The sequence below is a fragment of the Canis lupus genome, chromosome 8 (assembly GCF_003254725.2).
Source record: "Canis lupus dingo isolate Sandy chromosome 8, ASM325472v2, whole genome shotgun sequence".
Taxonomy (NCBI): Eukaryota; Metazoa; Chordata; class Mammalia; order Carnivora; family Canidae; genus Canis; species Canis lupus.
This window is the reverse complement of record NC_064250.1, coordinates 15,955,637-15,969,515: the sequence shown is the minus strand read 5'-3', so window position 1 is coordinate 15,969,515 and position 13,879 is coordinate 15,955,637. Positions and strand designations below refer to the sequence as shown.

Sequence of the window (13,879 nt, the reverse complement as noted above, 5' to 3'; positions counted from 1 at the left end):
GTACTGTTTTAAAAATATGTATCATTTCAGAGATGGTATTTAGATGAGCAAATAGTTCAACAGCCAGCTAAACTCTATTCAGACAATTTGTTTATGGTTATATTTCATAATTCTGATGGGAATCTAAACTTAAATTTTACCAAATGCAGGAAGAAAAAAAAGGTAGAATAAAGAATATTTTATCCCTGAATCATTTTAAAATTATAAAAATGTTTTAACTGAATGTTTAATTTCACTGAGGTATTTCTTCATTCACTAAAATCAGGTAGAAACATTTCCCAAACCAACAAATTTATTTATGCCCAGGTTAAGAAGAATTTTACCTGTAGTAAACTCGAAGTGTTTGGATTTCTTCTTCTAGTTTTTTGTACTGTTGAATTGCAGTCTCTCTGGCTTGTTGCATAGCCAACAACTTTGCCTGCAAGTAATTAATATTTTAAGAAATTTAATATCAGTATTGGTATGTTAGAATACAGTACTGTAGTATAAATAAATTTAAATTTGTGATAGTTTTAAAATTTATCAGTATCATGTAATAGAGTCTCATAATTTCCCACAAAATAATTAAATTATATTAATAACAGACATATTGAAAACAAGAACATATTAAATGTACCAAGTTTGCTCATTACTAAGCTTCAGCCTTATTCATCTGTATCATCAGATATATGCTCTTCTGCAATGTTTAACTTTATACACAGAATTCAGAATGTGGAACATGGGTTCAGAGCAATATCTAGAGTAGAGATAAGCACAATGGGTGTTTCACATACAAACTTAATGTGGCTCCACTGCCTGATCACACCAGATTTTCTTTTAACTTTATTAATAGTAAAACCCAGAAAATTCTAAATATGTTGTTAAGCTATCCTTGATATTTAATGTGAAAAAAATACACAAGAGTATAACCTGATTCTTAGAGATAAGACTTAACCTTTTCGATTCCTTTTCTGCAGGAAAAAAAAATCTCTAGAGAGAGTATGGCAATAGTCTTGAATGTTAGAGGTGCTTTTATTCAAAGGATGTTATTGTTCCTCTCTACCTATAATATTCAAATTTTAAAGGGTTTGCAATCAGTTTTTTGTTAGGGGTTCATATTCATAATTTTAGAAAAACTGCCAACCTCCAACCATCTTTCGCACTGGGTTTCAGGTGGAGCCAAAAAAAGTTTTCAACGTAACTTTTAAAAATGGTACTGGTGAATCAGATTTCAGTTTTATTTATTCAAAATTTAATTTGCATGGAACGATGGACTTTCACTTTAAGTGGTCTTTGATAGGTAACACAGCAAATTGTTATCAGACACCTCACAAACGACATTAATGGCAATAATTAATAAGTAATTGAGTTTGGGGGCAGAAGTTGACTAATTTTGCTGAACTCATATGATTTCACTGGGATTATTTTCTTGCATAAGAATAAAGTCATAAGACAAACTGTGAAATCCTGACCACAAGAAAATTAATTAGTGTAATGTAAGTGAACACTTTCTACTTTAATAATGGAGAATGATGAAAACAATGCAGCAATTAAGGTCTTTCTATAACTTTAGGAACTAAAGTAAATAATTTGTTTTCTATCTGGTCTGGGAAACAGGACAAAGAATTACTTCTTCATTCTTTTTTTTTTTCATTTTTTAAAGATTTTATTTATTTATTCATGAGAAACACAGAGAGAGGCAGAGACATAGGCAGAGGGAGGAGCAGGCTCCTTGCGGGTATCCTGATGTGGGACTTGATCCCAGAACCCCAGGATCATGCCCTGAGCCAAAGGCAGACGCTCAACCACAGAGCTACCCAGGTGCCCCTCTTCATTCTTTCAATTTAAGTGTTCCTTTAACATTCATATTCTAGAATTACAGACTAAACATTCTCAAAAATGATTAAAAATCATTTAAAAATAGATGACTGGTTCCTTATGCCAAAAAATGGACAGCTTTGACAGTTTTCAGTAAATTACAAAATGTGATTGAAATGGTAACATGGACCACTGTGACTAATGGTCAAAAAGAATCACACAAGAAAGGACAGACATATCACATTCAACTTATAAAATGTTGAACATTCTGTGGCATGTATTTAAAGGATAGATACTGAACAGGTAATAAAGGATTTGCTAAACAAATATCTAACAATGCTAAGTATCTTAGATGATTATTTTGAAGGTATTTTTTTATTTAACTTGGTACTTCTGCAAAAAAAAAAAAAAAAAAAAAAAAAAACCTCTCAAAAACAGAAAGCAAAACCAACAATGTTCTTGTAGGAAAATGCCACAATGAAGGTTTCTGCCTAAGAAATTTCTGCAATAAAAATGGGAACATGAGAATTTTACTTAATTCTTGTGCTTTATGTAATATTGACTTTTTCACTTCTCTTGTATCATTTACTTGGCTGTGAAGATTTGGTGTGGCTGCATTGCAATCCACTTAGTTTATTAATTCCAAATGTCTAATCTTATGCCAAGGCCCTGCTGACTATAGTCAAAGCTATTATAAGCCTCCTAGCCTTACAACCTCCTTTTTCTCTTTATGAGATATATGTTCAACTGGCCAGCATTTCTTTTTTGGGGAAATACCTTTACCCTCTGCCATAGTGACCCTGTTCAGTCCTGATGGTTAGGGTGAACTGCATTCCCCATCACCTCAGGTATACATAATCCAGATTGTTCATCAGCCCCAGAAGATAACTGAATCCTGATGACATCATTTGTATTCCTGGATCCCCTATGCCAGACAGCTCCAGATCCATTCCATTTCTTGGACTTCCTGAGTATAAAGATCTTTTTTTGGCTTAGGTTAGCTTGAGTTAGATTTATGTTATTATGTGAGAAAGCTTAACTGATTTAAATGTGCTGTTTACTTCTATTGCATTTCCTACTTTCACTATCAATATCATATAATTCCATCACATTACAAGTCAATAGTAAATTTCATATCAAAACATTAAGCAAATTAGTGAACAAGACTTTTTTTTCCTGTTCCTCAGGCATATTTCCCATATTTCTGGCAATTACAGTAATAAAAACTGCATGCATTCATTTATGTGTGTACTCACATAAAAATATATACCTTAAATAAACTAACAGAATTTAAAAAGTATAAGAAAATATAAAATATAAAGTAAATCTTTTTCTACTAAAGCTGTTTGGAAAGATAGAAAGAGATGGAGTACTTCCAAATTCGTTTTATGAGGCCAGCATCACCTTAATTCCAAAACCAGACAAAGACCCCACCAAAAAGGAGAATTACAGACCAATATGCCTGATGAACATGGATGCAAAAATTCTCAACAAGATACTAGCCAATAGGATCCAACAGTACATTAAGAAAATTATTCACCATGACCAAGTAGGATTTATCCCCAGGACACAAGGCTGGTTCAACACTCGTAAAACAATCAATGTGATTCATCATATCAACAAGAGAAAAACCAAGAACCATATGATCCTCTCATTAGATGCAGAGAAAGCATTTGACAAAATACAGCATCCATTCCTGATCAAAAACCCTGCAGAGTGTAGGGATAGAGGGAGCATTCCTCAACATCTTAAAAGCCATCTACGAAAAGCCCACAGCAAATATCATTCTCAATGGGGAAGCACTGGGAGCCTTTCCCCTAAGATCAGGAACAAGACAGGGATGTCCACTCTCACCACTGCTATTCAACATAGTACTGGAAGTCCTAGCCTCAGCAATCAGACAACAAAAAGACATTAAAGGCATTCAAATTGGCAAAGAAGAAGTCAAACTCTTCCTCTTCGCCGATGACATGATACTCTACATAGAAAACCCAAAAGCCTCCACCCCAAGATTGCTGGAACTCATACAGCAATTTGGTAGCGTGGCAGGATACAACATCAATGCCCACAAATCAATGGCATTTCTATACACTAACAATGAGACTGAAGAAAGAGAAATTAAGGAGTCAATCCCATTTACAATTGTACCCAAAAGCGTAAGATACCTAGGAATAAACCTAATCAAAGAGGTAAAGGATCTATACCCTAAAAACTATAGAACACTTCTGAAAGAAACTGAGGAAGACACAAAGAGATGGAAAAATATTCCATGCTCATGGATTGGAAGAATTAATATTGTGAAAATGTCAATGTTACCCAGGGCAATTTACACGTTTAATGCAATCCCTCTCAAAATACCATGGACTTTCTTCAGAGAGTTAGAACAAATTATTTTAAGATTTGTGTGGAATCAGAAAAGACCCCGAATAGCCAGGGGAATTTTAAAAAAGAAAACCATATCTGGGGGCATCACAATGTCAGATTTCAGGTTGTACTACAAAGCTGTGGTCATCAAGACAGTGTGGTACTGGCACAAACACAGACACATAGATCAGTGGAACAGAAGAGAGAACCCAGAAATGGACCCTGAACTTTATGGTCAACTAATATTCGATAAAGGAGGAAAGACTATCCACTGGAAGAAAGACAGTCTCTTCAATAAATGGTGCTGGGAAAATTGGACATCCACATGCAGAAGAATGAAACTAGACCACTCTCTTTCACCATACACAAAGATAAACTCAAGATGGATGAAAGATCTAAATGTGAGACAAGAGTCCATCAAGGTCCGAGAGGAGAACACAGGCAACACCCTTTTTGAACTTGGCCACAGTAACTTCTTGCAAGATACATCCACAAAGGCAAAAGAAACAAAGGCAAAAATGAATTGTTGGGACTTCATCAAGATAAGAAGCTTTTGCACAGCAAAGGATACAGTCAACAAAACTCAAAGACAACCTACAGAATGGGAGAAGATTTTTGCAAATGATGTATCAGATAAAGGGCTAGTTTCCAAGATCTATAAAGAACTTATTAAACTCAACAGCAAAGAAACAAACAATCCAATCATGAAATGGGCAAAAGACATGAAGAGAAATCTCACAGAGGAAGACATAGACATGGCCAACACGCACATGAGAAAATGCTCTGCATCACTTGCCATCAGGGAAATACAAATCAAAACCACAATGAGATACCACCTCACACCAGTGAGAATGGGGAAAATTAACAAGGCAGGAAACAACAAATGTTGGAGAGGATGCGGAGAAAAGGGAACCCTCTTACACTGTGGGTGGGAATGTGAACTGGTGCAGCCACTCTGGAAAACTGTGTGGAGGTTCCTCAAAGAGTTAAAAATAGACCTCCCTATGACCCAGCAATTGCACTGTTGGGGATTTACCCCAAAGATTCAGATGCAATGAAACGCCGGGACACCTGCACCCCGATGTTTCTAGCAGCAATGTCCACAATAGCCAAACTGTGGAAGGAGGCTCGGTGTCCATTGAAAGATGAATGGATAAAGAAGATGTGGTTTATGTATACAATGGAATATTACTCAGCCATTAGAAATGACAAATACCCACCATTTGCTTCAATGTGGATGGAACTGGAGGGTATTATGCTGAGTGAAGTAAGTCAATCGGAGAAGGACAAACATTATATGTTCTCATTCATTTGGGGAATATAAATAATAGTGAAAGGGAATATAAGGGAAGGGAGAAGAAGTGTGTGGGAAATATCAGAAAGGGAGACAGAACATAAAGACTCCTAACTCTGGGAAACGAACTAGGGGTGGTGGAAGGGGAGGAGGGCGGGGGGTGGGGGTGAATGGGTGACTGGCACTGGCGGTTAATCTGTATGTTGGTAAATTGAACACCAATACAAAATAAATTTATAAAAAAAAAAGTAAATCTTTCTCCCACCTCCAACCATCAATACAAATCCCTTTCTTGAGATTAGCAGTCATCTGCTAATTGTATATACATCCAGAAATAGTCTGTACGTGTAAGTACTTATGTGTATATATGTGTATTTGCAACTACATACACCTATTTACAATATTGATGGCATTCTTTACACAGTTATAATTTTTTTCTTAAATTAAAAAAATATTTTGCTATTTTGCTTCTTATTTAAAAAGAAAATTGTCTACCCCAACCCATATATTGCACTACTAGCTATATTCCCTCCTTCCCTTCCACTGCCAAAATGAAACACTTCCATGAATTTGGACTTACCATTTTCAAGGGTATTTTATACTTTTATTATATAGTTATGTACTTGTAATGTATCTTTTTACAGGCTTTTAAACTTAATAAGTGATACTCTAAATATTTTACAAATAACTGCTTTTTTGGTATTATACTTTTGACTTCTGTTCATGTTGACACATGTATATCTGATAATACTTATCTTTACACATTGTAAAGATGTGCAATATATTGTGACTACCAATATATTTCGACTTATTTTTACATATCTTTCATGTTTCATGTATCCTGTTTTCTTTGCTTCTCTTTTTTGGTCTCTACTTATTTGGATTAAATTTTCTATAATACCCCTTTCATTGTAATGCTTAGAATCTATTTATTTATAAACTACCTTGAAATTTTTGATAAAAATATTCATATTTTTGAGTAAAGCCTTCAGTGGATCAGGATTTTTATATATAACCAGAGTTTTAAGTGAACATTGTACAAAATATAACACTTTTTCTACTTATAAGGATAAATTTAGATACAATTTTTATTAAAGTAAAACATGCATCACATATCATATAAGTATACATGGGTGAGTTTTTTAAAGTCAAGTTTATTGAATTATAACTTACACAAAGTAAAAATTCACCCATTTGTGATGTACAGCTGTATAAGTTTTGACAAATTTTTAGTCATGTAAGAGCCATCACAATCAAGGTACAGAAGAGTTCCATTACTCCAAAATGTTCCCAATATAGTCAATGCCTTCCTTTTACACCCAGTCCCTGGCAACCATTTGTGATTTTTATCTTGAATGACACATTAATGGAATCATGTAGTAGGCAGCCTTGTGAATTTGACTTCTTTCACTTTAATTCAATGCTTTTGGGAGTCATTCATATTATTACATATACCATGGTTTGTTCCTTTTTATCACTGAGTAGTATTTCATCATAGGATGTACCAAAATCTATATATCCACTCACCAGTTGATGGACATTTGGGTTGTTCCAGTTTGGGGCAATTATTAATATAGCTTCTATAAGCATCAGCATACAGGTCATTTTGTGGAACTATGTCTTCATTTCTCTTAGGTAAATACCAAAGAATGGAATTGCTGGGTGGAACTATGTGGAACTATGTGGAACTATGTCTTCATTTCTCTTAGGTAAATACCAAAGAATGGAATTGCTGGGTCCTATGGTTAGTTGTGTATAATGTGTTTATATACTTTATATAAAGTTATGTACTTTATAAAGTTATATACACCATAAAGAAACTGCCAAACTTGCTGCTTAAATCAAAGTAACTTGAAGGCATCTGTGCTTAACTACAATAGCAATGCCATTTGTTGAATGCCTATTATGGGTTGGGCATTGTATCAAGTGCTTGAAATACAACAGTCTATCCCTACAATCAATCTATGAGTTAACTCCAATTATCCTTATTTTACTTTACTTAAAATTGAAGTTCATGAACATTAACATCATGAACTTTCAAGACTATGTAACATTCTGGGATATACATATGTAATTATATGTAAACATTTAACATATATTTTTACATACACACACAAATATACTAGGTCAACCTATATTCTCAAGAATGTATGACAGATGACAAAAAAAAATTTACTTAGGAATTTGAAAAATAAACCATATGTGGTGGGTTCACAAGCACTTGATTAATTTTTGTATATCTTAGCCACACTTGCAGGGAAAGCAAAGATGTACCAGATACCCTTGAGCATGCTGCCTTTTTTATAGATCAGTCAAGCCTTTCCACATATAATTGGTCTTCTTGTTCTTTATTCTAATGCCTCCAAAACTTTACCAAAGTGTTTGGCCTGAAGGTGTCTTGTAACTGGGAGTCACGTGTATTTAGTCTTAGTAATGAGAACTGGGAGTTGACAATGAATTTAGTCATTAGCTGGATCTTCTGCTTCTCAAATTGTGATGCTAGTTCATCTCTCCCTAATACTAGTAAGAATATAAACATTCTGTTGCTTACTCCACCAAAATTTACCTATTAAAAACATTTGTCTTCTTGACTGAAACATGGTCTCCTAAATCCACTAATTTTACTATTGTAATAAAAAATATTTCTATGCATATACAATCACAATTATACTTTTAAAACTCTCTAAACTAATTTTACAAACCTATCACCACATTTCATTGAATCTAAGATCTACTGATTTTAAAACACCAATTTTATGCAGAAAAATCAGGCCAATAATACTTTTTAGACACCATCTATTATAATAAGCATACAGCAATGTTAAAATGTAAAGTGATTTTTAAGTGTTTTATTTTATTTTTTTAAAGTAGGCTCCATGCCAGTGTGGGGCTTGAATTCATGGCCCTGAGATCAAGACCCTGAGATCAAGAGTTGGATGCTCTACTGACTAAGCCAGTCAAAGGTCCCAAAATATGAAATGATTTTTAACCTAATGTATTTCCTTGCTCCAAAACAATAAAATTCTCTTCTGAGCAATACCAAAATATCTTTTTCTAGCCTGTGGCATATGTTTTAGATTTTTTCTCATCTCCTCACTCTACTCACACACAAAAACCATATCTTGTCCTTTTCTTGTTAGTATTCTCTATTAAATAAAGAGAATTTACAGCATTCTTGATTTTTCTTTTGTTTTCTATATAAGGAAAACTTAGAAGCTTTCATTGCAATCTCCAATGGTGTACTTTAGAATTTTATATGTACTCCAGCTACCTTTCATACTTATTGCCAACATGTAAAAAGTATTGCTTAAAACAACCTAGGAGGGGCGGCTGAACTAATTCCAGGTGAAGCAATGGAATCAAAACATAATATGATAACAGTTATTAGATAATAACAGAAGTTTACAGAACAATCGGTGTGTTTTATATCTTTAGCATCTTCTCCCTATATCTTATTTTTCTTGTACCATTTTCTTCTTTTGTTTCCAGTTTTATTGAGATATAAATGACAGATAACATTGTATTAGTTTTAGATTACCACAATAAAGTTAGTTACTGTCAGCTCACATAGTTATATGTTTTTTTCCTTGTGATATGAACTTTCAAGATTTACTTTCTTAACAACTTTCAAATACATGATACAGTACTGTTAGCTTTAATTACTGTGCTGTATGCTACATCCCCAGAACTTACTTACCTTTAGGGACTGAAAAAAAAAAGTAGGTTAACTAATATTAATAGTCTTAATAATTGAAAGGCTCATTCTAAAACTGTATTTTGAGCAATGCCATCTAAATAGGACTATTCTGTATTGCTACCACATTAAAAATGAACTACATTGTTTTTTAGAGTCTTATCTAGTACTTTAGAATGATAGAGAAAGAGAAGACTATACTATCTACATCACTGAAAACTATTTGTTATGGATATTGTGGAGAAACCATTTTTATCTTATTTCAAAATCATGTTATGTTTTGTTTGAATGTGTTTTTAATAGTAATAGTCTGACATAATTAAGCCTTCCTTTGGTAACTCCAAGACCATTAATGGTAATCTGTTTTTATCATAGAACCAAGGCATTTGATCTTATGTGTGATACCTGCTAAATAAAGAAACACACAGTACAACTTAAATCACAGAACCAAATAATTTTTAGAACTGAAAAAGGATCTTAGAGGTAATATAATCTTCTACTTTATAGGTGAGGAAATTACTGTTAATATGTTTAAGGAAACATTTGGAAAGTGTCCAAGGTTTCATAGTTGGTTAGAAGGAAAGTTGGAACTAGAATACAAGTATCCAAAAAACGTTGCTTATTCTACCATACAAGATCACATTTCAGTATGGCTTAATTTAATATGTATATTTACTGTTTTAATAGAATTCTTTTATAGAGTAATCATAAATGTATAGACTGTGTTATACTATTCAACATATTTGTAAGGAATCTGATTAGGTATGTTCAAAAAATACATCAAATTAGAAAACTGCTTAATAACTATAGCCATCCTAATATTTGACTTTTTTTTAACCAAAAGCAGGTTATGAACCTAGTAAAGAAATACAACTAAATATCTTACAAAAGGGTATCTAAAAGATTAAAAGCTACTATCAAAAGGGTAAAAATGACTGGAATTTTTAAAAAATATTTTATTTACTTATTCATGACACACAGGGAGAGAAAGGAAGAGACACAGGCAGGGGAAAGCAGGCTCCATGCAGAGAGCCTGACATGGGACTTGATCCCAAGTCTCCAGGATCACACCCTGGGCTGAAGGCGGTGCTAAACCACTAGGCCACCAGGGCTGCCCAAATGACTGGATTTCAATTACACTTTCCCTTCATAGGAAAAGTCGGATTGCCCACCACAGTATATTACCATAGTGTATTTTTCCTTAAAGACTATTCCTAAGAAGTGATATGTTGTCCTCATGAGATACCTTTCAGACCAAGGATGATCAGGTTTCAGACTCAAAAGCAGTCTTACATATACTGTCTAGTAATCTATAGTCTGACATGAGAAAGGAAAGAATACCATTTGTAAGGGAAGCAAAATTCAAAGTATTCACAGGCAGACAATGATCATGAACAGTTAGCTGAGTCTAAAAAATGAGAAGGAAGGTAGAGAGAAGTATTCCAGAAAGAGAGTGAAGTACAGTGATTAAGAGCAAAGTTGGGTTTGGCTACCAGTGAGTAGTTCTGAGACTCTAAATTAGGGCCTCTAAACTGCAATTTTTTCATTGATAAAATGAGGGTGATAATACTCATCTCATGTGACTATTATGCCATGATAAAATGAGATAACTTACCATATGATATAGCCATATGAAAGTAAAGAAATATGTAATCTGTACAATAGACTCTGTTGAACTTTGGATATAAAATTATTGTGGAAATAACTGATGTCAATGAGAAACAGCATTGACCAAGTAACGAGTCAATAAGGTGAGAAAGGACTGGGCTTAAAGTATAAGTCATGTGGTAGTCTAGAGTATGATCATTAACTGGATATTAAGTATTTTAGACTTGTGGGCCACATTGTCTCTCTTGCAATGACTCCATTGTTGCATTGTGAAAACAGCCATACACAATATACAAATGAAAGCAACGCTTGTTCCAATAAAACATTATTTACAGAAACAGTCAGCTGGTTAACGGGCCATAGTTCACAGATTATAGATCTAGAGAGTCAGGTTTACATACAGCCCAGAATATGTGCTGGTTTATATAAGCGTTTATATAATATGGTTTGTCAGATGTCAAACAAGTGAAGAAAGGAGATGCATTTGATATATTTGCTCTCTCTAGAATGAACAGTTTCTAAAGGCAATGAAACAAAATACCTGAAATCCACAGTTTTAAAAGAGGTTCTTCAGGGCATTTAATGATAGAAAGGAAAAAAAGGAATTAATAGTGGTTCATGTCAACCATGTGCTTGTATGGTAACCCTGCAGTGTGAGAGAAAACCACCTTGTCAAGGAAGAATGATTTCAGTTATTACATATGAAGCAAAGCAAACAAATAAAAAAACCTTGTAGCTTTAAATTATATTTTGCCTGATGTTAACATAGTTTCAAGAGCAATCTTTTTATTAGCTTTGGCACAGCATATCTTTTTATATCATTTTAATTTCAATCTCTTTTATATGACTAGGTTTAAAAGTGACTATTGTAAACAGCATGTATTATTTTTTTCCAGTCTAACAATCTTCATCTTTTAACTTGAACATTTGATCCCTTCACTTTTAATGTAATTACTGATAAATCTATAATCCTATCATGTTCTTTTTGTTCTGATACTTTTCTTTATATATTCTCTTCCCTTACTATCTTTTGGATTTTTTAATTATCATCATCTTATTTACCTTACTTTGAATGTTATATTCCCCTTTACCTTCTTCTTCTTTTGTTTTTTTAAAGAATCCAAGAGTTTTTTTAAAAAGATTTTATTTATTTATTCATAGACACACACACACACACACACACACACACACACACACACACAGAGGCAGAGACACAGGCAGAGGGAGAAGCAGGCTCCATGCAGGGAGCCCGACAGGGGATTGGATCCAGGGTCTCCAGGATCACACCCTGGGCTGCAGGTGGCGCTAAACCGCTGTGCCACCGGGGATGCCTCCCCTTTACCTTCTTTTAATGGTTATCCTAGGAAATACAAGAAAAAATGTCTGACTTATCAAAAACCTAGTATTAATACTCCTGGACAATAAGAGACCTAAAACCCTTTAACTCTATTTACTCTTCTCCCAATTTATTTGTTACTATTTATTATTAATGTATTCTTATTTAAGATTTAAGCCTAAAAGAATATCATTTATATATATATACATATATTATATATGTATATATATACTGTATATATATACAATATAATATGTATACATATATTATATATGTATATATACTGTATATATACAATATATCATATATATATACATATATATAAATGTGTGTGTGTGTGTGTGTATATATATATATATACACACACGTTTATATTTGTTACTTTTGTGTTTTATTCCTTCCTGGTTGTAAGGTAGCCCTTATGGAATAGTGTCCCTTCTGTGTAAAAAACAGCTCTTAAACGTTTAATACAAAGCTGCAAATGACTTACTCAATTTTTAGTTGTGTGAAAATGTGTTTAATTGCATGTTCATTCTTTGAGGATATTAATTTTGGGTATACATATGCTTTTAAATTAGCATCTATTTTCTTTTAGCACATTGAAAGCATTGTTCTAATGTCTCTTGACTTCCACTGCTCTGTTCAGAAGTCATTTGTAAATCTAACTGTTGCTCATTTGAAAGTAATCTTTTTCTCCTTTATCTGGTTATTTTTATGAATGTCTCTGAGGTTAGAATTCTATTTCATTATGATGTGATTAGATGTGTATTTTCTTCTTGCTTTGGAAGAATATCTTTCATCAGTTTCAGAAGACTCTCAGTCATTTCCTGTTCTAATAATGCTTTTCCAGCATTGTTTGTATTTTCTCCTGTTTTGGAGAGAGCCCAATTAAATGTTTGTTGGACTATCTTACTCTATATCTCTTTATATATATATATAATTTATTTATTTATTTATTTATTTATTTATTTATTTATGACTTGTGGATTCACAAGACTCTGATTTCTTCTTCTTTTTTTTTTTTTAAGATTTTATTTATTCATGAGAGACACAGGGAGAGAGAGGCAGAGACATAGGCAGAGGGAGAAGCAGGCTCCATGCAGGAAGCCTGATGCGGGACCCGATCCTGGTCTTCAGGATCATGCCCTGGGCCAAAGGCATACGCCCAACTGCTGAGCCACCCAGGCATCCCTTCTCTTAATATTTATTTACTAGTGTTATATTATAGGTAATTTTTCAGATACATTTCAATTAATATGTCTTCCAGCTACCTAATTCTTTCTTCAGCTGTATATAATCTGATATTTGTTTAGAGCGTTTTACTTAAAAAATATTTTTGTTTTTCCTTTGAATTTGTATGTGATTCTTTTCCAGATTTGCATGGTGTTTCCTAGAAAATGCTTCTGGTTGAACCATGGTTGTGATTCATACTCTATTTAAATATTCATTGAAGCCTTTCAAACATAGCTTTTCTATATTCTTTAGATGAATTTATAGTTTGTTGTGTTTGTGTGTGTGCTTTTTTGGGGAAGTTGTTGTATCTATTGTTACTGTCATTCATGATGGTTTTCCTCTTCATGTGCTTGACTGATCTTTGGTTGTGAATCCATGTTTTCCTGATAATAATTTATGGGAACCTACTAGATTAAATTAGGGATGCCTTCTTTTGAGGATGTGTGCCTATTTCATCAGGGAGCCAGAAGAGACAATTCCCAGATAAAGTTCAAGAACCCTGAATTAATGCTGGAGTTTCTGGTTCAGCTTCCTAGTCTTACTGCTGGTTTAG

General features: G+C 33.5%; 1 protein-coding gene across 20 annotated transcripts in view; it reads right to left on the bottom strand.

Annotated features, from left to right (window-relative positions):
* MIPOL1 (mirror-image polydactyly 1) overlaps positions 1-13,879 on the bottom strand; it is a 326,942-nt gene that overhangs the window by 100,432 nt on the left and 212,631 nt on the right. For all 20 annotated transcript variants that reach the window (XM_025443782.3, XM_025443777.3, XM_025443771.3 and 17 more), the window contains one exon: positions 324-418. In XM_025443782.3, the coding sequence (XP_025299567.1) occupies positions 324-418 (95 nt within the window). The remainder of the gene's footprint in view (positions 1-323; positions 419-13,879) is intronic.